Source organism: Electrophorus electricus, chromosome 7, assembly GCF_041902795.1.
Source record: "Electrophorus electricus isolate QZ-2024a chromosome 7, ASM4190279v1, whole genome shotgun sequence".
Classification (NCBI taxonomy): Eukaryota; Metazoa; Chordata; class Actinopteri; order Gymnotiformes; family Gymnotidae; genus Electrophorus; species Electrophorus electricus.
The window spans coordinates 31,176,593-31,197,500 of NC_137503.1; the positions used below are offsets into that span (position 1 = coordinate 31,176,593).

The 20,908-nt window shown below is 50.3% G+C and overlaps 1 protein-coding gene across 5 annotated transcripts in view; it reads right to left on the reverse strand.

Annotated features, from left to right (window-relative positions):
* Positions 1–8: 8 nt before the first annotated feature.
* usp24 (ubiquitin specific peptidase 24) overlaps positions 9–20,908 on the reverse strand; it is a 38,724-nt gene continuing 17,824 nt past the window's right edge. For 3 of the 5 annotated variants that reach the window (XM_081717308.1, XM_081717309.1, XM_081717310.1), the window contains 51 exons: positions 20,866–20,908; positions 20,554–20,703; positions 20,247–20,378; positions 20,024–20,135; positions 19,720–19,796; positions 19,338–19,478; positions 19,150–19,203; positions 18,939–19,054; positions 18,764–18,830; positions 17,561–17,671; positions 17,161–17,259; positions 16,490–16,663; positions 16,310–16,395; positions 15,928–16,162; positions 15,572–15,730; positions 15,305–15,402; positions 15,072–15,167; positions 14,717–14,945; positions 14,396–14,558; positions 14,108–14,263; positions 13,950–14,020; positions 13,672–13,832; positions 13,333–13,394; positions 12,820–13,011; positions 12,534–12,648; positions 11,675–11,819; positions 11,371–11,490; positions 10,848–10,973; positions 10,580–10,678; positions 10,188–10,270; positions 9,587–9,728; positions 9,243–9,362; positions 8,904–9,124; positions 8,300–8,424; positions 8,001–8,142; positions 7,734–7,884; positions 7,401–7,496; positions 7,203–7,306; positions 6,996–7,109; positions 5,910–6,117; positions 5,640–5,729; positions 5,381–5,483; positions 5,168–5,289; positions 4,929–5,042; positions 4,724–4,789; positions 4,438–4,504; positions 4,187–4,265; positions 3,948–4,023; positions 3,760–3,846; positions 3,490–3,600; positions 9–3,336 (listed from right to left, as the gene is read on the reverse strand). The exon at positions 20,866–20,908 is cut by the window's right edge and continues 65 nt beyond it. In XM_081717308.1, coding sequence (XP_081573434.1) covers positions 3,274–3,336; positions 3,490–3,600; positions 3,760–3,846; positions 3,948–4,023; positions 4,187–4,265; positions 4,438–4,504; positions 4,724–4,789; positions 4,929–5,042; positions 5,168–5,289; positions 5,381–5,483; positions 5,640–5,729; positions 5,910–6,117; positions 6,996–7,109; positions 7,203–7,306; positions 7,401–7,496; positions 7,734–7,884; positions 8,001–8,142; positions 8,300–8,424; positions 8,904–9,124; positions 9,243–9,362; positions 9,587–9,728; positions 10,188–10,270; positions 10,580–10,678; positions 10,848–10,973; positions 11,371–11,490; positions 11,675–11,819; positions 12,534–12,648; positions 12,820–13,011; positions 13,333–13,394; positions 13,672–13,832; positions 13,950–14,020; positions 14,108–14,263; positions 14,396–14,558; positions 14,717–14,945; positions 15,072–15,167; positions 15,305–15,402; positions 15,572–15,730; positions 15,928–16,162; positions 16,310–16,395; positions 16,490–16,663; positions 17,161–17,259; positions 17,561–17,671; positions 18,764–18,830; positions 18,939–19,054; positions 19,150–19,203; positions 19,338–19,478; positions 19,720–19,796; positions 20,024–20,135; positions 20,247–20,378; positions 20,554–20,703; positions 20,866–20,908 — 6,073 coding nt within the window. In that variant the 3' untranslated portion in view covers positions 9–3,273. Of the gene's footprint in view, positions 3,337–3,489; positions 3,601–3,759; positions 3,847–3,947; positions 4,024–4,186; positions 4,266–4,437; positions 4,505–4,723; positions 4,790–4,928; positions 5,043–5,167; positions 5,290–5,380; positions 5,484–5,639; positions 5,730–5,909; positions 6,118–6,995; positions 7,110–7,202; positions 7,307–7,400; positions 7,497–7,733; positions 7,885–8,000; positions 8,143–8,299; positions 8,425–8,903; positions 9,125–9,242; positions 9,363–9,586; positions 9,729–10,187; positions 10,271–10,579; positions 10,679–10,847; positions 10,974–11,370; positions 11,491–11,674; positions 11,820–12,533; positions 12,649–12,819; positions 13,012–13,332; positions 13,395–13,671; positions 13,833–13,949; positions 14,021–14,107; positions 14,264–14,395; positions 14,559–14,716; positions 14,946–15,071; positions 15,168–15,304; positions 15,403–15,571; positions 15,731–15,927; positions 16,163–16,309; positions 16,396–16,489; positions 16,664–17,160; positions 17,260–17,560; positions 17,672–18,763; positions 18,831–18,938; positions 19,055–19,149; positions 19,204–19,337; positions 19,479–19,719; positions 19,797–20,023; positions 20,136–20,246; positions 20,379–20,553; positions 20,704–20,865 lie in introns of those variants that run through there. The other 2 variants (XM_027027906.3, XR_014124486.1) reach the window with 2 other exon arrangements.

The window sequence follows — 20,908 nt, forward strand, 5'->3', positions numbered from 1 at the left end:
CCACACAATTTATAAAAGCTTGTGCATTCCAGTTTTATTCATTTTTATATCAAATAGTTCCCATAATCAAACTGCCTTACAAATTAAAATGTGGTTTTAACATGCATTTCTTTAACTGGGGCTGTGTGGAGGCTCTCAGCAGAGGAGCACGACAGACTTACTAACTACTAAATCCCTCTACGTGACTTCAGCCCCAGCCAAACACACACACCATTTAAAAACGCTTGAAGGGGCTCGCGGAGAGCAGACGTCAACTTCTAGACCATCCTGCCTCTCCTCCTCAGCTGGAGGTTATGTCAAGCATCCCTGTTTAGGTTCCGTCTTCCCCTGTAGAAAAAAAGTTCTTCAGCGACGACACCCATGTGTCAAGCTGCGCCTCTGCGCCGACACGCGCTTCTTCCTTTGCGTGACGGACGGACGCAGGAGGGCGTGGTGAGGTTTTCGAGTGCCTCGGCTGAAGACGCAGGCCTTGCGAACGCTGCCTTCCCAAAGCCCCGTCTCGCTGTTATACATAGAACTGGAGCCCAAGGGCTGCACACCTGGCGTTAAAGGACACAGCAACGTGGATCTCAGCAAGGAATCATCCTGTGAAGCACTCCACTCCCCACCCCACATCTTCAGCTGCGGAACACGTAACTACAGTGGGCGTTCGCATGTTTTGATTGTTGAGAAGAGCGAGAGGCTAAAACAGCAAAGTGGGAACAAACACCCCATAGTTTTTTTTGTGGCTACTCTAGTCCATGAACAACTTTACAAAAAAACAAAAAAAACAAAACAAACAAAAAAAAAACCCAAAACTGATCAATTTCAAGCTCTCACACTTACATTCATTGACATACATGCATAAGCCATAAAAAGCACAGTAACCATGATGCATTAGCACAGACTGGGGAGATCCGGCGACACTGAGGTAAATGAGTGTTTCTCCTCGATATTTAGAGGCAAGTGCTATGGAACTTTCACAAGACCCACTGCCTTGCTTGGTACTCAGCTGAAACCTTTCCAACGGCTGAACACATGGAACCACCATGGTGCCTGCATCCAACAGACTCCTGTAACGCTCCTCTCTGAAGAGCGCGAGCAATAGCGCAACGCAGCGGTGAGATAGGTCCTTTTGTAAACATTGTGTGAAAGGAGCTAAACGCTCTAGACTAAATACAAAACGAGAGAGAGAGAGAGAGAGTGTGAGTGTCTTCCTGCCTCTTCTGTGCTGAGAGCTGGATTCTGTTCTGGCTCACTGAGGGAGACCGGGGGGAGAGAGCGAGAGCGAGAGCGAGAGCGAGAGCGAGAGCGAGAGCGAGAGAGAGAGAGAGAGAGAGAGAGAGAGAGAGAGAGAGAGAGAGAGAGAGAGAGAGAGAGAGAGAGAGAGAGAGAGAGAGAGAGAGAGAGATGGGGGAGACTGAGAAATATGGCCAAGAGTCAGCATCCCAGCCAGCAAAATGGGTCAGGGGTCAAAACAAGCACCATGTCGCCCTTGGCACAAGTTCCTGCACCCACACTCCTCCCTTTGGCACTTAATAAGCGCAGCAGTGCCATCAGTGTGCGTGTGTGTGTGTGAGTGCACACGCGCGTACATCTGTTTGGTGAACACTATAAGCGGATGACGCGGTGCGTGTGGAGAGGGGCTTGACAGGTCCAGGCTGAAGAGCGTCACCTCTGCGGCTAGTCTGCTCGCTCCCTCCCCCGGGCCTCCACGCCACACTGTGCACACGCGTGCAGTAAGGCAGACAAAACAAGTGCAATACAAGCAAATCATAAACACATCCGTTGGCAAAATAAACCCTGAACAAGCATCAACGTTAAAGCTCAAAGCGACGCACGAGGTTGGTCGTGTGATATGACTACTTCCTGTCCTATTACATCACAGCTATATATCTATAGATATATCTATATCTAGATCTATATATAGACATATCTATATATATATCAAATGATGGGGTGAATGGTGGTGTTGAACAGACGCAGACATCTGCTCTGACTGCACTGTCTGCATACGTCCAGCGAAGCTACAGAGTCCAGCCAGAGATCTACAACTCGGAGACAGTGCGAGTCAGAACCAGGCCGGAAGGGGGGGGAAGGCGGCACAGAAAGATAAAACTCCGCCCCGACAAGCAGAGGTCTGCTGGTGGCTTCTGGACAGCATCCTTCTGGAAGGATGACCCTGACCACTTCACTTTGCCCTGGCTGGACTACACAGCACTCCCTTCACTTATATGAACAAGCTCCATATGCTCAAGGACGTCCTGCGGTACAGCTGATACCATGGGAGCCACGGCAATCGCCACGGATCGCCTCTCACTCTTCCCGGCAGTGCTGAAACCAACGAATGAACGGGAGAGAGAGCCACGCAGCAAGGCTCACGACCAATCAAACGCCTTGGATTCAGGGGACCCCGCGTAACGTCACAGCTCTCCGAAAACATGAATTCACGTATAAAGTGCATTTAAAAAAATACCAGCGAGAGAGAGAGAGAGAGAGAGAGAGAGAGAGACAGAGAGAGAGAGAGAGAGAGAGAGACAGAGAGAGAGAGAGAGAGAGAGACAGAGACAGAGAGAGAGAGAGAGAGACAGAGACAGAGAGAGAGAGAGAGAGAGAGAGAGAGAAAGGCTCGTTAAGTAGCCAAGGCTTACAAGTTCCTCAGAGCTGATTATGAGGCACCTCAAACAAAAAATGCAAGAGGAGAGGAAAAAAAAAGAAAGAATAGGATTCTTAAAAATATTATTTTACATTTGAAGTTACATCTATGGAACACAGCTTTAAGTTTTCATGAACAGCATCTCTTATTACATTGGCAAATATCCACAAAACGGCGTTTTTCTCCCTTTTTCTTTCTTTCTTTTTTGTTTGAACATTTTTTAAAACCCCCACACCCCTTCCTCGGCACCATGAATTCGGAGCGTCACGTGACGGCCGAACGGAAGCAAAAACGTTCGCCTCCACGATCCACTGAGCTCCTTTGGCATGGCAGCGCTCAGACACGTGACGATATCCAGCAAGAGCTGAGCTCTGGTCTTCCGCAGCTTCACCTCTGCCCACGTCACCATAAATAACGTTTCCAACTGCACCGTTACCGGGGCAACCTACAGGGAAATGTTCTGATTGGGTGGGTTGCTGCTTCTTATTTCCTGGCAGGAGACTGCTTGCCAAAGACGTCAAACGCAGTCTTTCAACTGGCTGCTTGGAGCCACAATGTCTCTCCATTGGAGGGAAATTTGTTTTCTACATTTCTCCTTGTGTAAAAAAAAAAAAACTGCCCCGAGTATTGATGCGGCGTTAGGGGTCAACATCCTCTAAATCACTTTTAGAGTCACCCAGCATCATAGGAGACTCGGAGCCCTGAAGAAAACACAAAAGAAGGAGGCCATTATAATCCATAGCTTTAATTACCAAACAGAGAGCTGAGCATGCACACGTGGCCTCGTCCTTGTGTAGCGTACAGAAGGCTGAGTACTCTTGTTATGAAAAGGTAAGTCAGGTGTGGAGGAGCACCTGTCGGAGGCTGCGGTCTGAGTTGTCATTGGCTGGGCTGCCATCAGATCCGTTACTGCTCCCTGACTGCTCCTTCTCATTCAGCAGGGCTGTGGCATAGGCTAATGTGTCCTACACACACACACACACACACACACACACACACACACACACGTTACGCAGGCAGTATCAAAGGCTGCTGCTAGTTCTGGCGATGGCCATTAAAACGCAGGGCCTGAACAGGCCGTGGTGAGCGTCACCTTCAGGCTGAGGCGAGGAGAGGCTGCATACCTGCGCCGAGATGGTGCGCTGGAACGTCTTCGCTGTAGAGGTCTCGTTGGACACGTTGCTCTGAGGCGTCCAGTAATGCTCGGACATCTGGGGGAGCAGAAATCACGCACCAGTAAAACCACCTCAAAGTCCTACAGCCACATGCTATAGCCTGAGCAGACGCGAGAGCGTAAGGACGCTCGTCTTGCCTTCTTCTGTAGCCACTGCACTGCCCAGCTCCAGTGTCCTGACAGCTCTTTGAAGTAGTCTTTAGCTGGAGAGCACCTGGCCAACACAGACACACCGAGAGCTCCTGTTAACCCGCTGCTCCACAAACGGCCCTGCCTCCCCACTGACCGCTGGACAAGCCTTTCTGTTAACCCCGCCCCTCCACAAACGCTGGACCCGCCTTTCTGCACACGGAGGAGGTGTGAGAGGGGGAACTCACTTCTGAGCCAAGGTGACCAGGAACTTAACGCACTGATAGCAGCGACTACTGTCCACATTGTTGCTCTGGTGCATCAAAGCTGGAGAGAGAGAGAGCGAGAGAGCGAGAGAGCGAGAGAGAGAGAAGGAATGAATATATGTCTCTGTTACACTGAAACATCTCCCACATGACGTCACGATTTCTGCTGGTGACGTGACATTTTGGAGCTGGGCCTCTCTGTGTCCTGCGGTGGAAGGGGAAGAGAAACCTACCCAGAAGTCCCTTCTCAGACTCAAATGCATATTTCAGTCTCTGGGACTGCAGGGGGTCCTCTACCATCTGAAGAATCAAAATAAAAATAAAACAAAAACAAAATAAAACAACAGTATTTAGTAGTTGGTTTTGGCTCCCATATTTGGTCTACTTGCTCTGGTAATGTAAATAATGCTGATGTAACTAAAATGTACTTTAAAGCCAGTGGTCATAATGTCAGGAGCTTGGCAGAAAGCAGAGCTTTGAAGCTGAACCTGGTGTGCAGATCTGCTCAACACCACTCACCAGAATCTCCAGAAGCATCTGGAAGATGTTCTTGAGCTCGTGAGGAGGAGCCATCTCCAGCTGATTCTAGATTAAAAAAAAAAAACCACACACACTGTTGCTATGAAGGATGCAGAAAACCGACGAAGAAACAGAAGCTGTGAGTGGGACGTGTATTTTTCAGGACACAGAAGTGTATTATGGGTAAGGGACGGGCAGGCCTAACCTTCAGCAGATGCAGCACGGCGAGAGAGAAAGGCTCATTACAGAAACTGCAGTAGGTCACCATCTCTATGAGGAAGGGCAGAGGCCCAGAGAGCTCACGCATGGCAAACATCACCTGCAATAGAAAACAAGCAGAATCTGACTGGTGGCTACGCCCACATTCCAGGACTTCACAGTGTTTCTGAGGGAAGTGTGTGAGTGTGTGTGTGTGTGTGTGTGTGTGTGTGTGTGTTTGTTTACCTCCATCAGGTAAGGCTGTCCTTCAGGTTGAAAGAGCAGTGTGTTGATGTCTGGGTGCAGTGGCAGGAGAGAGGAGGATGAAGGCACAAGGCCAGAGGAACGGAGTTTGAAGGCACCGAGAACTGCAGTGCCACAGGAGAACAAGCCACAGTCAGTACCCCCCGGGCCACAGTCAGTACCGCCCGGGCCACAGTCAGTACTGCCCACACTCACCCTCTGTCCTCTGAGATGTGAGGTCTGTGTGCAACACCATCAGAGCCAGTGTGTTGTGCAGGTGCAGGAACTCTCGGGCCTGAGCAGAACTCCAGCGCCGGTTCTGAAGACAAAACAAAAACAAAAACAACGACCGAGTTACACGAGTCCCAAGTGAAACATGCAAACAGAGCTGCAAATCTGCTCAACAAGCATAAGTTTCCAGCATGCCCTAAACAAAACCGATCAGGCTTTGATCTGACGTGCGGAACGGTCCTACCTGATTGTTCTGTCGATTGGGCCCTAACAGGAAGACGAGCATCCGACGATAAGCAGAATGTTTCAGCAACAACTGGCATGGCCCGACTCCCTGAAAGTGACACACACACACACACACACACACACACACACACACACACACACACACACACACACACACACACACACACACTGCCATAGTGCGTCACATACAAAAGTTTCAGAGACTTCAGAACCCTCCTTGTATTTTTCATCCGCTTTTCCTCCCTCCCTCTCTCCGTCTTTCTCTCACCCTCTGGGTGAAGTTGCTGAAGAGGCTGAAGTACTGCGAGCAGTTCTTGCAGTTCTCCGGCACGTCCTTGTCCAGCAGAGAGAGCAGCATGTCCAGGAGGCTGTCCAGCCCGGGGGCCTGGAAGCACAGCGCACTCTCCAGTGTCTTCTCCAGGATAGAGGCCACCACCACGCGCACCTCCCGCACACTGCACTCCAGCAGACAGTTCCTACAGGCGGACAGACACGGAGATGGAGGAGAGACATGGAGAAAGGCACACGGAGAAAGAGACAGACAGTGATGAGCGCAGAGAGACTGCAAAAGAACATGACCTCTGCCGAAGGAAGCGACTCTTGGTCCACGTAAACGACACGCGCACTATTTGTAACGACACAGAGACCGCATGTTGTGTGGAATCTGGTGGGAACTGTCAGGACCAACTGGTGTAGGCACGCGCACAGACACACATGCCCACAAATACCTACTCTTGAGCGGAAAATCAGCTCTGTATCTTGGATCGGTGGCGAGTGTTGTGGTAGTTGGGACGCCAGTGTTTCAGTGCAGGCAGAGAGAGACGCGTGTGCTAAAGCTCTCGGCGCGGTAAACCATTCCAGCACATTCTCTGGCCTGGACAAAGCCATGGTGTGATATGAGGGCAAGCCCACTTTCTGACTCCAACCAGCCAATCCTCAAGGAGTAGACAACATGCCCACTTCTTTACCACACACACACACACACACACACACACACACACACACACACACACACCCAGGATATGTCCATCACTTCACGTGCATGCCACCAGGGGTTTGCATTCCATGGCCAAGACCGAGTGCACACGATCTCCCAACCAATCAGACTGCAAAAAAAAAAAAGCTATTTTGTGTTGAGACCTCAGCAGGCCTGCAGGCTGTGGTGGAGGCTACAGACTTCACTACAGAGTGCACGATTCTCCTTGGGTGTTCTGGGAACATGCACGGCTTTATTTTGAGTAGGTACCCTTTAAAGCTTATGCAGCGATATAGGTCACTTTATAGGTCATGATGGGAATTTGTCTTGTGGGACGTGTGTGCGGGAGCCAGCATGTGTTTGCATGTCCAAATTCACCTGATGATTTCTCTGCCCTCGGGACCCACCAGGTACTGAACCATCCACTGACACGCCTCGCTGCTCTTAGACAGCAACATCTCCACTGTCGCGATCCACTCCTCCGTGTCCACTCTACGGGGAGAAGGAGAGAGAGGCTGAAGGTCATGGCCTGTTCTTTCACGCCGATGTTCCTTCGCTCTGCTGGGGTCAAGCAGGCTCGCCCACCTGAGCTTCTTTTTGGTGCGCAGGTAGGTGTGGAAGAGGAACTGGGCCGCCAGCTCCAGGCTGGTCTTGGCCATAGCTTGGTAGGACGGGTGCTTCAGCTTTGTCTGCGCGTGGTGGACAAATAACTGCGCTCAGTGCTCTTAAGCATTAATTCAAGTGTCAACGGTGTGTGAGCAGAGATAGATGGGGGAGTCTCACCGCATTGACGGAGGCCAGCGACAGCGTGAAGTTGAAGTAATCGCTGTTGTACACGTCTCTGTTTTTCATGAACTTCAGGTTCTCGTCCCGCACCATCTACACGACAAACCCAACACAAACAGAGGTCAGACCCTTCTGATGTACGTCATGCACAAACTTGCAGCTCTAGAGCCAGACAAGAGCCCCCGGAAGTTAACACAAGGCTGCCCCTCTGGTCATGATGAATCTGATGATGATGATTATTAAAATTATTATTTGTTGTTGTTGTTGTTGTTGATGATGCAGCGCGGGACCGGATCTGGCCCGGTGTTAAGTGACATTAATGGACTGCACCTGGTAGATGCGCGCGGGCATCTTCTCCACAAACAGGCCCTTCTTCTCCCCCTTCCGGACCAGGCGTGTGAGCAGGGTGAGGCGGTCGTTGCTGGCCCTGGGTGGTCTCGGCGACGACTGGGGGGAGATCTCGGGAGAGGAGGGCGCCGACCTGAGAGACAGACACACGGCAGAGAAAAAGGGCAGAGGGATGGAGAAGGTCCGTTAAGAAGTGGCCGACGCCCGGCGCAGCGCATGGGAGAGGAAAGGGCGTGGCTTGTGACTCACAGGGACAGGTCCTCGGCTTCCTGACGCATCACACTCACACGACTCTTCTTGGGCAGGACGGGCGAGTTCTGGTCACTGATTCGCTGGTAGAAGAGCATGTAGGCGTTCCAGTAACGCCTCCGCACGTCTGGATACGGGTTGGCTGTCGGGGAGAGAAACGCGCTTACCACACAGCTGACGCGCACGATGCAATTTGTATTGGAGACGGTACAACTGGTGCTGGTGGAACTGGGACGGAGACCGTGACGGTACGGGAAGACCAGAAACGGACACGCAGGAGAGGAGGGAGCGTGACCTACACTGATCGTAGACTTTGGGCCTGTACTCTCCGCCGAAACACTCGTACTCCAGAGTCTCGTCGTTCATCTCAAACTCCTCCACGATGTTGTCGTTGAACTTGTACCACCGACCTCGCCAGCTGCCCCTAGAGGAGGGCGGAGAGAGGAGAGCATGGTGGTTCTTAGGTCCGTGCGGTCGGTCCTACTTTCCTACGCTCCCAAGATGGCCGTTCTCGTTTTCAGTAGATACAGCTTTGCCAGGCATCTGGGCCCATTTACTCTCTTACAACCCAGACACAGGCTCCCAGGCAGCAAACACATGCCCTAACTCCCGCACACACCAAAGATGGCAGGGGACACCTCGCATAACCAGATTTAGAGGCCAAATATTTAAAATGTGGTTGTCAGCAAAGCAAAAACATACGGTACATACAAGTAATAGTCACATTACTTTAGCAATAACACATATGGTGCAGTAATACAGTGCTGGGTCACCTGAAACCTTTGGAATGTAGCAGTGGCTACATTCCTTGCCTTAGTACAGTAAGGCAAGCCTTAAGTCACCTAATCGACAGACAGACAGACCTACACACACACACACACACACACACACACACACACACACCTGCGGTCTTTGATGAATGAGTAGTAGTGTCCTGCGTGTGCCTGCCCACTGTGGACAACCACTCCCACCAGTTCGTAGTTCTCCGAGATGGTGACCTTCTTACGGGGCGAGCCCCCAGCCCCAGGCTCCGCCCCTCGGCCGTTCTCGCCGTGGTCAGCGCTGGAGTCCTGGCGGGCCATGCCCGACACCGTGTACGGCTCCATGTTCAGCACCCATGGGAACTAGCAGGAAGGAAGCCGAGCGGAGGGTGAACGGGGTGGGACGCTCCCAAATCACCCGCACGTCCAACAAAGAAGGTGTGCCAACCACGACCTCCCTCGCGGGAGAAGATGCCCTTACCCGTATCTGCTCATCGTATTTGATGGAACGTCCACTCTCCCAGTCAAAGCCAAAACGCATCAGATGGATGACCAGCACACTGGGCAGGGACTTAATACAGGTGCGCTTTACTGTGGTTCTCTGCAACACATAACGCACAGCCCATAAACGCGCCTCAGTCACAGACCAGGAATGCAGACCCGGTGACGGGACAAGGTTTTAACGACCCTATATGCACAGTAAAAATACACGAAGGTGTTCCACAACTGGAGCATAAGCGCCTGGAGATTTTAAACGCTAAGCCCAACGTAACGCCAGCTAACGCGCGCACAGCGAACACACCAACACAAGAGGGAGAATTTTACCTTCTCTTTGCATTTCTCACAGTAGTATGCGTTGCTGCCCTCCAGGACCTCTCCTCGGACAAACTGATCCAGGGAAATCTCCAGACTCTGACAGGAGGTCACCCCCAGGTTCAGCGCCATGAAGGTCTCCTCTCGCTCATACCTGCAAAAATGAGAGCGCGAGAGAGAGAGACTTAATACCAGTATATCTGCTTATATTAGCAACAAAGATACGAATCGAAGATCAGCGTTAAAAGTACAGGCAATTAAACTACAAACGGACCTAATTACTACTGATGATTACTTAACAGTCTAAGAAATGACTGTTCTGCTAGACGCTAACGTGTAGTTTAAGTAGAGTCTACTCCAGACGTTAATGTGTAGTTCAAGTGTGCTCTGCACGCAAATGTGTAGTTTAAGTAAAGTGTGCTCTGGCCGCCAACATGTAGTTTAAGTAAAGTGTGCTCTGGCCGCTAACGTGTAGTTCAAGTAAAGTGTGCTCTGGCTGCTAAAGCGTAGTTTAAATAAAGTGTGCTCTGGACGCTAACGTGTAGTTTATGTAAAGTCTACTCCAGACGTTAATGTGTAGTTTAGGTCTGCTCTTCTAGATGGTATTACTGACCTGTGGGGGCAGTCTTTGCATATCTTCTGGTCTGAGAAAATGCCCTGAAACGTATTCTTGAAGATCTGCTCCCTCCCAATTTTCTGAATGAAAGACAAACAAATATTTTTTGTGGGATAATTTGAACCAAAAACCCAAGCAAGGCTCACATGCATGGCTGAGTAATGGCTGTTCCCAAACATTGATAAGGTCCAACGAAATCAAGCTCCCTGTGACCGTGCAATTCAGTTCAAAAGGCAAAACATCACATCAACAGTGTGATTTTTAAGATATTATACTGCTCAAAAACATGCTTAACCACTTCACTCCTTCTTCAAACCAGCTTCATAGTGAGTAACATGGCAGGGTTACTGTGTGTGCGCAAGAGAGAGATAATATTGTGTAGGCCATACCTTCAGATGTTCATCTAGTTGGTCCACAAGGCTGGTGAAGAACTCATAAGCATCCTGCTGCTCTCGCACATACAGCTCCTTATTCCACATCTTAAAGATCTGCGCAGAAACACCATGTGACACCACTACTGTTCTAGATTATTCCACACAAGAGAACATCGTGTTACACAACAACCCAAAAACTCTATTTTTGAGCTTGACGAGGCTCGTGATCCTGTGAGCGTGTGTTGGATGTGCATATGCTGGTTGTGAAGACCACTGAGTGTACCTTCCAGAAGTTCTCGGGGACGTAGTACTGCAGCTTGCTCTCCATCAGGTGGCCGAAGAGTGACTGCACCTGGCAGAACACGCTCTCCTCTGGATTCTCCGTCTCGTCTTCTATGGACAGGATGGCCTGACATATATGTGAAGAAAGCACTGCCTATTCAACACTGTTGTCTTTTACTCATAACACACAACGGAGAGTACAGCACCTTTCGCTTTCACAAATGCGTTAAAACTTGAAGTGTCTGGTCCCATCTTGTGGCAGTTAAGACAAAACCAGACTAAGATCACCACATATCAAAAACCCAAACTAAAAGGCTTCACACATTCAGTCATTTTGACTTTGTGAAAAGTGACTCTGCAAATGGAGCCACTGGATGTCTTACAAAATGAAATCAGTGAAACGGTGAATTGGCCCATCAAAGCGGAAACTGCATGTGTTCTACTGCAGTAGTATATGTGCTGGCCGCAACACACACACACACACACACACGCATGAACGTAGGCTTGCACACGTGCACACACACCTCCGGCAAGCCAGGCTGCATGTAGAGTTGCTGGAAGACAGCGTTCATGTAGCAAGTTGCCCCTCCGTTCTTCAGACCCACGAACCCTGACACGGAGCGGCTGTCCACTGGGGGCAGATACTGAGACAACCCCAACCCCAACCCCAACCCCACCACACACACACACACACACACACACACACACACACAGTCACTCGTACTGCAACGAACTCTACATGTTGTTACTTGGGATACTATGGCTTAACATAAAAAGATATTTATGTGATCCATTAAAGCATCGCTGTGTCATTAAAGCGTTACTCACGTCAAACTCCTTGGTGAGGGATGGGTCAGCCTGGTGGTGCATGCACAGCAGCTCCCGTGTGATGAGCTGCAGGTTGGTGAGAGAGCTGTCAGCCAGCATCACCAACACCTCATACGCTGCCAAGCGGCTGCTCACTGTGCTGCACCTGAGAAGAGAAGTGGGGGGTTGGCGTGTATACTCCACCTCAGTGACTGTGGCTGTCTGGAGGTGAGTGGGAGTGACGTGGTTTTCAGGGCTGTGATTCGGGTGGGGCCCTGTGCATCATGTAAAGACATGAAGAAAGCCTAACTGACATTGTTCTCATGCAAGATGGGTTTTCGGACACCCGCACACCAGACTCTGACTTCTAGAAGTCATTTCTATTTTTTTTTTTTTCCCCCTCATGAGGATGGGCCCCTCGTTTTGAGTCCTGGTTCCCCTCAAGGTTTCCTCCTCGTGCTCTAGGGAGTTTTTCTTCTGCCACTGTTGCCCTTGGCTTGCTCACTGGGGCCCTGGACTCAGACATGTGTAAAGCTGCCCAGTGACAACAGGTGTTGTAAAAATCACGACACAAATACATTTAACTTTGACACTGTGCATGTTAGGGCAGGGCTTCTGTATGGGTATGTGAGGCCAGTGTGTTTGTAATGTTTGTCGCAAAGTTGTGGCTAGATATTGCTATACTGCAGACCTTTCAGAGGGTCCATGCCAGATCAAGTGCAGTGGGTTGGCAAAGTGTGTGTGTGTGTGTGTGTGTGTGTGTGTGTGTGTGTGTATGCAACACCTGGCTCTAGTGTGTGTGGGCTAAAAACATAGCTAGGCTGGACAGATGGGAGCCTGTGTGCATGTGCCTCGTGACCCCAGAACTTCAGACACTCACTTCGGGTGGAAGTCGTGCAGAGGGGCTGTAGTGCTGGAAGGGTTGTTGCTGTTCAGGATGATGCGCGACGCCCGAAACAGGAAGTCATCCAGCAGCTGCTGGATAAGGGAGGGGCCTGAGAACACAACACACACCCCAAAAAGCCCCTGAAAAGACGGACAAAGCCCAAGGCTGTGTGCATGCAACGGCACAGGTAACACGCAGAGTAGAGACATCTGTCTGCGTGCACGCATGAGTGACTGCGTGTGAATGAGGGTGTGTGTGTGTGTGTGTGTGTGTGACTGACCGAACTGCTCTTTCTCGCTGCCACAGAGGGAGAGCAGTGTCTTGATGAGTCGTAGATGTCCCGCCTGCAGGATGTTGTCTGCCTCGCTGGTCTCCAGCTCGCTGGTCCACGTGGGCTCGAAGTTGTCCAGCCAGCTGATCTCATCCTCCAGCATGCCGGCCGGGCTGAGGCTGAGCTGCTCCATCTCTGTGCCTGGGACAGAAAGACAGACAACTCAGCAACCGCGCCTACAGAGAAGAAACTGGACCGGAGGCAGAGGATGGAGTAAACCCTCCTGAGAAGACGGCGAGCATTACGGGAGAGCACTTCTGTATGAGCGTGACTCATTTTGACCCTTTTGTAACACAGGTCTTTTTCTTGGGCCGCGACTTCAAAACTCCTTCCTAATTGCTTTTGAGTGGTTTGGTCACGGCTATGGCGCTCCACCGTTTCATCACTCTGTGATCCCAATGTTCTCTTAAGGGAGGAATGACAAATCTAGGAAGCGTGGAAGACCCGGAGGAGTGCCCTTACTGGTCAGGTCGTCCAAGAGCTGGCAACGCAGGTCGAAATACTCCGTGCACTGTGAAAGCAACCTGGGGAAACAAAGACCCAGCGCATCAGCAACATCACCGCGGCCAGGGGGATTTCTGTAATTGCACCTAGTGAGACGAGCACATTGAAGCAGTCGGCTATTGGACAGCCTGCTAAAGGTGTCTGGCGTTTCACATTACTAACACGGCTGGCTGTCTGAATAAGCAATAACGTGATAACTCTTCAAAAGAATGCATGCATGACACTTGTGTTGGCCTTGTGTGTGAACAGATAAATGTGTGTGTGTGTGGGTGTGTCTGTTTTTAAGAAGACAGAGACCTTTGGTTAACGCCCCTCATGATACTAGTGGGCGACCAGAGAGGAAGCTGTGCGGCCAGCACCACGCTGAGCAGGAACAGGTTGGGCTTTTGCACTTCAGGGTAGGGGGAAGTGTCGCTCTGACTCATGGTGTACAGCTGGTCGCAGGCCACACGTCGGATCTGGGGGTCAGGAAACAGGAAGCCAAGTGAAGCCCCCTGGACTCGAGTAGAGTTGAGCAGTTACATGACATCAATTCGGCAAAAAAAAAAAAAAAGAAGCTAAAAGAGGCCACTGACCTCTCCGCTGGGAGATCCCAGCAGGATGTCGATGATGAAGTCGTTCACGCAGGGCAGGTTATAGAAAGAGGCTGCAAGGAGAATTGACTGTGCTCAAAACCACTCTGTGTGTGTGTGTGTGTGTGTGTGTGTGTGTGTGTGTGTGTGCACGTTCTTACAGAGCTGCTGGCAGCGGAGCTGTAGGCAAGTGACCAGCAGGGACAGTGCTTCGCGGGCAATGATCGTGTCCTTAATGGAGACACTCTGCTGTTTCACGCAAATTCCGGCCTGCAGTGTGGTGGCCTCTCCCTCGCTGCTAGAGCTGCAGTTACTGCCTGTGACCCATAGAGGGAGACACACGGCTAAGTATTGCCTTTCTCTGCATTACAACAGGTGTGAATAATTCAATGAATTACAACATGCTGACAATCCTTCTGTGTTTGTGCGTCCAGGACTGCGTCTTTCACCTGTGCTGCTGACCCTGTTACGGACCCCGAGAGGCAACAGCGAGTTGGTGCTCTCTCTGATTGGCTGACTGCTCCCCACAAGGTCCAATCGACCGGCAGCAGCTGCCCAGGTTAGCCGCATGAAACAGGCCACGGTGGAAGTGAAGTCCCCGACCTCCATTGTCTATTACCATAGTGATGCCATGGCAACAGCAGAAACAACACAGTGGGGAGATCATTATCTCTCGGTGAGATCATCGGTTCTCTTGGCAAGTCTCTCCTGCAAACCCGCTTGAAAGGGACGGGCCACGCAGAGGCGCACGTACGTGCACGGACACGCACCTGAATGGCCACCCGTGCTGCGGGAATAATCTCCTCCACCCTAATGGAGGACCTGTCGGACATGGACATCTGCCTGTAGGAGGACTTCTCCGGCGTTCCGCACAGCGAGAGCTGCCGGCCGCTCTGCCGGCCCGCGTTCCGGAAGGGCCGCGAGGACAGCGTGTCCAGGCCCTCCCTGCCCAGTTCCTCGTCCAGGATGCTCGGCATGGTCTGCCCTACCAGCAGGAACCTGTAGGAGGAGCCAGAGGCATCAACCCGCTCAGAGAATTCACTGTCTGTCACACACTGAAGGTACCCGCAGATTTGCTTTCAAATCGATGGCCGAGCTTGGCGAGAGAGAGAGATGAGGAGATACCTGGCAAGCTGCAGGCAGATGGAGTAGACACCCTGCCTGGTCTCATAGTCCACCTCAGACGGGATCGAGTCTCTCTGCATGACATTAACGACCAGACTGCAGACACACACACAAAGATCACTGCCAGGAATGGCTTCAAAACAAAGATCCAAACCACAGACCAACCACTGATTTAGAGTATCATGTTTCAGCATGTTGCATCCTGTCCCGTTTTGCGTCAGCGTCTTCGCTACCTCAGACCTCCAGCTTTGAGGAAGTTCTCACAGAAGGACTTGACGCTTGTCTTCGCCATCTCGTCATCAGAGGTGGGCATCAGCTTGGAACTCAACACCTGAGTGAGTGAACGAGTGTGCAGATGTGTGAGACAACAGTCTGTTCTTTCATTGTGTGTGTGTGTGTGTGTGTGTTCGTTCATCTTTAGATTGTACAGTAGCAACAAATCTGCACACTCAAGCATCCTGACGTTGCACATTATGGAGCGTGTGTGTGTGTGGGGGTACCTCTAGATTGTAGAGCACTCTGAAGGTGGACATGCCCGGGGCAGAGGAGCGGAACAGAGCCTCCAGGATGGAGGCGGCACTCTGCTGATGCTGATGTTTGCTGGAGAGAGATGGAGACTTGGAGGCCTGGGAGCCAGAACCCAAGGTGAACAGAGTTTTCTACACACACACACACACACACACACACACACACACACACATACACACACACACACGAGAGAGAGAGAGAAAAGGTGAGAGGGAGTGAGAGAGGAAAGGGCATCAGCACGTCTTGTTCTCTCACTCTGGTATTCACCAGATAAACAAACAGCAGTGTCCAGCGTGCCACGAGTCACACGTTTCAGCTCTCTCCACACCTTGCTGTCCCACATGCTCCGACCCTCCGAAGCCCCTCGACCTCGCGGGGAGAGGGCCTCGGTTACAGGGACGGCTGGAGCGTGGGGGACACGTCGGGATGTGCGGGGACGTGTGCTCTGTGGTACCTGGTGGCTCCACACGCTGGATTCCTTTGGCACAAAGTTATCCAGGGCGTCCTGCACCTCCGGATCAGTCGGGATGAGGAGCAACAGTTTCCTCACGCGCAGAGTTATTCTGTAACACACACACACACACACACACACACACACACACACACACACACACAAACAAACAAACCACTAAAGGAAAAGACACCTTTCTGAACCATAAATGAAAATGCTTTTCCCCTAGGCAGCATGGTGCGATGGTTTACTTCTGTACCTGGGCTCCTCCAGGTTGGCGAGCTGATAGAGCATCTCAAAAACATTACACACTAACGCCATCACTACGCCAGGGAGAGACTTCTCCTATAAAGCACAAGCACACAGTTAAGGGAATTTACAGAGGTGAAGAACAGATAAATGTGTGTGTGTGTGTGTGTGTGTGTGTGTGTGTGTGTACCTGCTCCAGGGCATATGCAGAGTTGAAGACCCCACTGCTGCTCGAGCTGGCGGAGGCGGAGCTGTCAGCGGAGCTGGCCGAGGGCGTCCCTGTCCCCGAGCTCTTCACCGTCAGACTCTGCTCGTCAGAGAAACCCAGTTGGTTCAGCAGCTTCTGATCCCTGTTCATTGTCAGCTGGACACACACACAAACAAGCATTAGCAACTGGATGTTGCACCAATTAGTCCCAACATAAAATCAGAGGATATGGAGTGTCCACTCAGTGTGTACGCGGTTCTAACTCACCGTGCTGCCTGGATCAGTGTGTGGGGTTCTAACTCACCGTGCTGCCTGGATCAGTGTGTGGGGTTCTAACTCACCGTGCTGCCTGGATCAGTGTGTGGGGTTCTAACTCACCGTGCTGCCTGGATCAGTGTGTGGGGTTCTAACTCACCGTGCTGCCTGGATCAGTGTGTGGGGTTCTAACTCACCGTGCTGTCTGGATCAGTGTGTGGGGTTCTAACTCACCGTGCTGTCTGGATCAGTGTGTGGGGTTCTAACTCACCGTGCTGTCTGGATCAGTGTGTGGGGTTCTAACTCACCGTGCTGTCTGGATCAGTGTGTGGGGTTCTAACTCACCGTGCTGTCTGGATCAGTGTGTATGCGAGTGTGAGTATGGGGTTCTAATTCACCATGCTGTCGTTGGCGAATATCTGTACGTTGTCCACAGGACAGCTAAGTTGCTCCGCAATCTTCCACCTGATGCTGCCGATTGTTTCATTACTGTGAGCCTACACACACACACACACACACACACACACACACACACACACTTCTGTGATTGCCTTACACAAGAGAATACCAGGGCCAAAGTGAACTTGGGTCTGGGTTTTTTTTTAACTAAGAACAGTGTGTGTGACACATGCTATGTCCACTATTTCTGTCTATGTCCATAAATGGCGAGGTTTACTGCACAGAGGTGTGTGTATTGGATTACCACTGTGTGTGTCTGAGGACGAGTGCCTGTCCTTGAAAATTTAGGATGAAATGTCAGCTTATTGTCAGTGTTAGACACACTGTGTGTGTGTGTACCTCCAGAGTGAAGGTATCTTTGGTAGATTCATAGGTTACGTGGAGGGTCACAGGGTGGCCATTGAAAGAAGCTCCATGAGGTAGTATAGTCCGAGGAACTGAGTGGAGATCCTAAACAGACAAACACTATATAAAACATACATGCACTACACAATCAGTATATATGCACATACATGCAATATCCATTCTCTCTCTCCATTTGGTTTAAAAAAAAATAAATAAATAAATAATATATATATATACATATATATACATACATACATACATACATACATACATACATACACACACACACACACACACACACACACACACACACACACACACATATATATATATACACACACACACACACACACACACACACACACACATATATATATATACACACACACACACACACACACACACACACACACATATATATATATACACACACACACACACACACACACACACACACACATATATATATATACACACACACACACACACACACACACACACACATATATATACACACACACACACACACACACACACACACACACACACACACACACACACACACACACACACACACACACACACACACATATATATATATATATATATATATATATAAAAATATGAACTGCCTGAGAGACGCACTCTATCAGAACTTTATTTTGGATTCCTAAACGAAGGTGAAAGAGGCTAATGCAGATCTAGATGTTAGAGTTCTGCCCCAAATCTTTCACCAGCACAAAACTGATGGCCTACGGCCTAAGGCCAATGCGTGTCTGCGTGCACACACCCACATCCACAAGGCCTGAGATACAATTTCAGTGTGGCCTAGGATGATAATTATAATCATTTGAAATATCTGGACAAATGCTAAGGTGGGCATCTCTATCTGAAGACTCTATCGAGTCTTTGGAAGCTCTACAGGAACGCAGCACACGGGAAGTTGTTGCTGCAAACAACTACAGAGTGACTGTCACGAAACACTCATGAACAGCATGCAAACGCATATGTCGCTGGGCTGTAGGTGGGATTTGAGGACCGACCCAAAAACATTCCCAGTAGACGCTAGTGCACGTCACAACGACATTACGCAAGCAGCTGTCTGGGCTAGAACGAGCACTTGCGCACGTGCCTTCCAGAAGAGTGTTCTCAATGGTAAAAGCCACGCAAATCCGAAAGCTGGAATTCAGGACCCACCTCGATGGTGATGACGTATCTCTCAGCCAATAACAGCAGCCTCTCGATGATCACAAGTTTAGTAGACCTGAGGGAGAAAACATTGCGCACACACACCAGCGATAACCAACCACATGACAACCACAGCGCACACACACCAACATCTGCTTACACCAACTCCGACTCAGGGCCGTACCTGGAGGGCGACTGCACAGATGTGGCAACGGTCGGCATGGCGGTGGCCGTCAGCATCTTGGTTGCTCGAGTGACCGCGTGGGTCAAGGTGGGGCCCCCAAGGGCAGAGCTGGCGGCCTGCGGACAGAGGAAGGAGAGGACAAACGGTGGCATAGCACGGAGACGAAACATACAAGCGGGACCAATCACCCGGCCCACGCTCCGACACCTACCTCCAACCTCTTATAGCAATCTGCTATGAACTTCTTATGCAAGGTCACAGAATCCTGTGTAGGAAAAAGGGAAAAGGGAAAAAAAAAAAAAAAAGACATGTGAAAAAACTTTTATTTTTTTTAAATCATGAAATTAGCGAAGCAGCCACCGTGCAGTCCTGAGTGGCTGTGTGTGTGCGTAGACTGACCTTCTTCATTTTGGGGTTGAGGTTTATGTAACTGTAGCTGATGATGAGCTGAATGGCCTCGTTGGCGATGTCCTCATCAGGGGACTCCATGGCGATTCTCCAGATGAAGTCCATGCCGACCAGGTCCAGGCGCTCCACACACTGCACGTCAGCGAAATGACAGACGTTTGCTGGACCACAGGCTAAAGGGTGAAGCTCAACACTCTGCCACTCCAGTCTACTTCTCTGACAAGCCTGTCCCAAGGACCCATCCACGGTTTCTCCCTTTTCCCCTCCCCACCATGTACACGAGGAACTTTCATTTTAAAGAAGTCCTGCCATGTCTCTCCTCAGTTGAACGTACAGCCACATCAGCGAGAAAGGCTAACTGTGCTGCCCTTACCAGTTGCGTTCCCTGCCGTTTGAGACGATGGTCTGATAGATTCACATTCTCAAAGAAGGTCTTGAAGAGGTTAAACCCTGGAACAGGACACAAGAGCTCACCGTCATACTAACGCTACACACAGAATCATCGCAGTATCTGAAGGAGAACCGGATAACTGTGAGACGTGTTCTTCTGCTGGCTGAGACTCCTAATTAAAAGTAGTTCGTTTTAAGACGTTTAACACACGCCAACTTTCCGATTGTGTGTGGGACGGCGCTGCTGCTGTTCAGGTGGTATTTTGTAATCGTGGCGACAACCGTACCGTTCATGGTGATCTCGTAAGGCTCAAGTTTGAGGATCTTCTCTTTGAAGAGCTGCTGCTGGATATCGCTCTCCAGGTCATGCTGTCCTTTAGTGAACCACTCGTAACACATCTACACAAAGAGCGAGCCGCATCACACCAGCGCAAAGAGGGACGCCACCAACAGAGTGTGCGTTAAGTGATAACGTGCACTCCACAAAAAGGAGTCACGGTGTTGCCGTACCTCGCGGTCCAGCTCACACACATCCATCCCGGACACCAGGCACTCCCAGATCTCTTTAGCCCTGTTCCACACCAAGTAAAGGCTGGCCTCTTGTAGAAAGAACGCCAAAAACCTCAGATGGCCTTCCAAATACTGCACAAACACAGAGGTTTCACAAGGGTGGGAAAAAAAAAAAAGGTCAAAGGATTCTGCACCCCATGAGACGCAAAATACAATACAAGAATTTGAAGATTTTTTTGCATAACTGTTATAAGACACACACACACACACACACACACACACACAAATTAAATAAAATTTAGCATACCTCTTGATAAGAGTATCTGCCATCTACAAGAGTAGATCCTGAGAGACCACTGGAGCCAGCAACGGAAACAGCCAGACGATGGCACGACACCAGAGAGCCTGTGATCAGCTTCACTATCTCAAAGTTCTTCTTCAGATCCTGGATTATACTCTGAGGAACACATGCATGACTGTTAATCTGTTCAAAGATATGGTGCGGTGAAATCCTCAGGTTTGAGACCCAGTGTGTGTATTTTGTGTGTGTGTGCGCGCTTGTGTGTTACATTGTATTGTTTTTGATGGGACTGTTTGTGTGTGTGTGTGTGTGTGTTACCTTATCTTGTTTCTGATAGGTCTGCTTGATAAAGGACCGAGTG